This window comes from Pieris napi, chromosome 15 (genome assembly GCF_905475465.1).
Source record: "Pieris napi chromosome 15, ilPieNapi1.2, whole genome shotgun sequence".
NCBI lineage: Eukaryota > Metazoa > Arthropoda > Insecta > Lepidoptera > Pieridae > Pieris > Pieris napi.
In genome coordinates, this window is record NC_062248.1 from 12,058,911 (window position 1) to 12,062,921 (window position 4,011).

Sequence of the window (4,011 nt, forward strand, 5' to 3'; positions counted from 1 at the left end):
GTTGATTATTCTATGAGGACTGCCTTGGTTACGCTGTTTAATATATAAAGTATTTTGTTCTTCATGACAAATTCTAGGGCTTTTTCTATCGACTCCGGTCACTTACATCTAATTCGATACCCGAGTGGATCACGAAGGCCACGGATAACGTAAGTCATTATACTAAAAAGATTTAGGCAACGCTCATAAAATTCTTGAGGTGTCCCTAAATCCTGACTGAGAAATCATTATAGAGACGGTGGTCTGCAAAATTATTTATTAAGGAAAGACAATACAATTTTCGGGAGTTCCATTTGAGCTTTGAGTCCGCGCGGCGGGACCAGTAACCTTATTGAGAATGCCATTAATATGCTGGATTACTTAATTCTAGACTAGGTATAGTATATTAGACATAATGTTAAAACACTAACATATTGATAGGAGGCTTCGCTATTACTAATTATTTGTGCTGGTGGCTTGGTAATAATTAAGTCACCTGTTTGTCAGTCGATAACAAAAAGTAATTAGTCATTCTAGTTCTTTTTTAGCTATTTTTCATTTGTTCTAAATTTTTTGTATATTTCATTATTTCTAAAAAAATAATTACATTGCTTATATAAAAAGAAAGGATTATATGAATAAGTGTATTCACCACAGAAGTGTCATCGATGATGGGCGTCTTAAAGATATCCTTTATTCTACTGTTAGTAGCATGGAGCGTACAGGGTAAGTTTTTTTTATATTCTTATTAATTATTATATCCTTTTGTTGTTTATTTAGTAATTAAGTACAGTACCCTTTACTATAGGCGATGCTGAAGGTATCGCCTCTACGACTGGAGGGCAAGAGCCCCAGACCCGAGTGGTGGGTGGCAAAGACGCAACCAAAGGACTTATGCCACACCAAGTCGCTCTTGGGTCTCGCTCAAAAAAAAATACGGCTGGATTTTCTGCGGTGCTGCTATCATCTCCGATAGATGGATGCTGACAGCTGCGTATTGTGTCGAAAGGTATATAATTTAAGTAATAATACATGTGTTTCCTCCACCAATCTATGGACGATCTGACGTTTCTTTTATTATGAATTTTTAAAGTTATATGTATTACATATAACTAGATTTTTTTTTCAGGCTCAAACCATCAGATTTTATCGCTCTAGTTGGTACAATATCAAGAATAAGAGGTGGTACAATATATGAAATCAACAAAGTCATTTCTCACAAAGCATATAATAAGCCATATAAATTCGACAACGATATTGCTGTTATAAGTACGAAAAAGACCATCGAATTCAATGAAAACGTGCAGCCCCTGCCATTACCCAAAAAGAATATCCAGTCTGGATTGTCGTGTATAGTGAGCGGCTGGGGTTACCTTGTGAGTAAACAATTTTATGGAGATACATAATATTTGTAGAATTGGATATTAGAAAGAAATATGTCCGGCGAACTTATGTTTTTTAGCCAATTGAATTCATAGGCCATTTGTATACTTTTAGAACAACCAGTTGTACTCTGACAAATTGAAGTATCTGTATGTAGAAACTTTAACTAGCGAACAGTGCAGTAGAATCTTAAGTAATGGACGCTCCTCAACCGTTATTTTGCCCCTCCACATGTGTACCCTTAGCAAACGTGGACAAGGAACATGCCTAGTAAGTATATGACTTAACTCACGATTTTTGTGTACTTTTAAGACCATTTTATTGAAACAAATTTGGCACATCTAAAGCTGAAATTTTTTGTCATTAATCTGTTTCAAAGATATACGAATAGACAACATGCAGGTGCAGCTATATTAACTAATTTTTGAGATTCGAAACGGACAGTAAATTTTTTATAAAGTATCGAACAACAACGACAATACAATTATTTAAATTATCTGTGTGAAATACATGGCACACAATGTTTGTAATCGGAAATTTTCAGAGTGATGCAGGCAGCAGCTTAGTGTGCAACGGCACCTCTGCCGGTATCGTGTCCTACAATTTTCCCTGCGCTCTTGGCAAGCCTGATTTGTACAGTAACACGTACATATACAATACCTGGATAAAACAAAATACTAAATCACCCTAAGCATTGTCAGTGGTTATTAAATTAATCGCAAAAAAAATTATACGTTTTTTTATTTAGTTGTAATCCCTAAATTGCATAGTTTAAAACACCAAAAAGCATTAAGCAAAAGTACTCTGAGATATCCCAAAAAAACATATCTTTTCGACCTAATATGTAAGAGATGATTTAAGGTAAGCCTAGATCACTCACTTTGATAGACGATATAATGGAATCACTACAATTGATTGAGTTATACAACGTGTTTTATACGTTATTGCATGTTCTTTCTAGTAATTAAAAAATATCGGTGCCAATAATAATAATAATTTCATTCATCAGACAAATACAGTCCATTGATTGATTAGTGAGTTAGTAACAATAGTTTCTTAAGATCTATGTTAGAAGAATTAGTAAAAATAAGAAAAATAGTAATTAAACAAAAACTATTAGGTACAAAACCCTGCGGAGATGTCGGAGCAGTATCGTAAATAGGGACACTCTATTCTCTCGACTATCAGCTGTAAGATTTTGCTGGAGCTGCCCCGCACCCGGCGCACCCGGCGCACCAAAGACGCGCACCGCTTTCGCATAGTGGCGAAGAAGCAATACACCCGCGCCTCTGCAAACATTCCTGATGTGATGCAGAAGCGAGGCAACCCCAGCAACACCCTAACTGCACCCGAAGCGAGTTGTATGTTTGTCGAGTGAAACTGGCTCATAGGCTGCACGTGTAGATGTGACTTTTCCGTCATGAGAACAACGTACAAACCTACGAGCCAGCATATATTTTGCTCTCACTATATCGCCATTATCTTTGAGGTTGGGGAGTAGGACGTGTTGTTAATAGTAACTGTCGGCACATTTGCATATTAACGTAAAAGTACTAGGAAAATGTAAATAATAATAAAACCCATTTTTCCATACAAATATTAATTTTAAACCATTGTAAATTCTTTCATACCATAAGACGGTCAAAACATCAACGCCACTCAATTGGCGTGTTAATTCGGAACGATTTAAGGTATTACTTTCCTTTCCTACGATCGGCACGTAAATATACTTGCTAAGTTCACTTGTGTTCAAATCATAACAAATTTGGATTATTAATAAAATACGACTGTTTATTTTTTAGAAGTTCAGAAGTGTAGTGTGTATATTTAAATAAACCTTAACTTTACCTAATGTTGACTCTTAAGGGAATGACTGGGCCGGTAAATGAAACTCGTTAGACTTCTTGTAAAATTTGTATTATTTCTTTACATGACCTTTTGCTGGTCAGGTACAATTAGAAGTGATGGCGCACGTCATCCCACCTTACAATAATAATTTAAAGTTGCGCCTGGTATAAAACTTGCAACATACTCCGGGCCGTTGCAACTCTTGCAACAGCCGGACTACCAAACGTGCTATGCAACCGCTGCTGGTTTTAATCTCTGCCACTCTGGCCACTCCATCTACACCATTTATCAGCCACTGCACTCGACCTAACTTCCAGCAGAGAGGAGCAGTATAGTATTTCTCCATTTAGTGCACCGTTGTAATTCCGCCACGTACGCCTTTTTTTGCCATCGCACAATCGATCTGAAATCCCAAAAAGCTGGCCAAAAGTAGGAAAAAATATATTTTTTCTAGGAACTTCTAATGGTACCTGGCTTGGGAACCCATTCCGTTCATGAGCGTGGGGCCTGCCGCATTTTCAACTCGTCGCGCGTCGAAAATAACAGAAAGTTCAGACACGTGTAGATTCGCGAAAAGTTATCGAATTTAGATTCTGCAAAATGGATTCTTTTCCAGAAAGTAAGCACAATTCGAATGTCTCGCTCGGAATTATTATTAACAATGTATGAAATATTAATTTATTAATGAAATCCATGGTATTTTCCTTGGTCCACATTCTGCGAAGACCTGTTAAAAAAGCAATATCAAGTCAAATCTCTTGTCGAATCTGGCTCTTAAACTGGATGGAAATGTTTGCTAAG

At 36.7% G+C, this 4,011-nt stretch overlaps 1 protein-coding gene across 2 annotated transcripts; it reads left to right on the top strand.

Annotated features, from left to right (window-relative positions):
• Nucleotides 1-615: 615 nt before the first annotated feature.
• On the top strand, nt 616-2,076 carry LOC125056451 (chymotrypsin-1-like). 2 transcript variants are annotated; one of them, XM_047659550.1, is made up of 5 exons: nt 616-705; nt 788-988; nt 1,109-1,355; nt 1,477-1,632; nt 1,907-2,076. In XM_047659550.1, the coding sequence occupies exons 2-5, from the start codon at nt 960-962 to the stop codon at nt 2,051-2,053; spliced, it is 579 nt and encodes a 192-aa protein (XP_047515506.1). In that variant the 5' UTR covers nt 616-705; nt 788-959; the 3' UTR covers nt 2,054-2,076. The 2 variants fall into 2 exon arrangements, with proteins under 2 accessions (XP_047515506.1, XP_047515504.1); XM_047659548.1 differs by having other exon boundaries at nt 638-705; nt 773-988.
• The last annotated feature ends 1,935 nt before the right edge of the window (nt 2,077-4,011 follow it).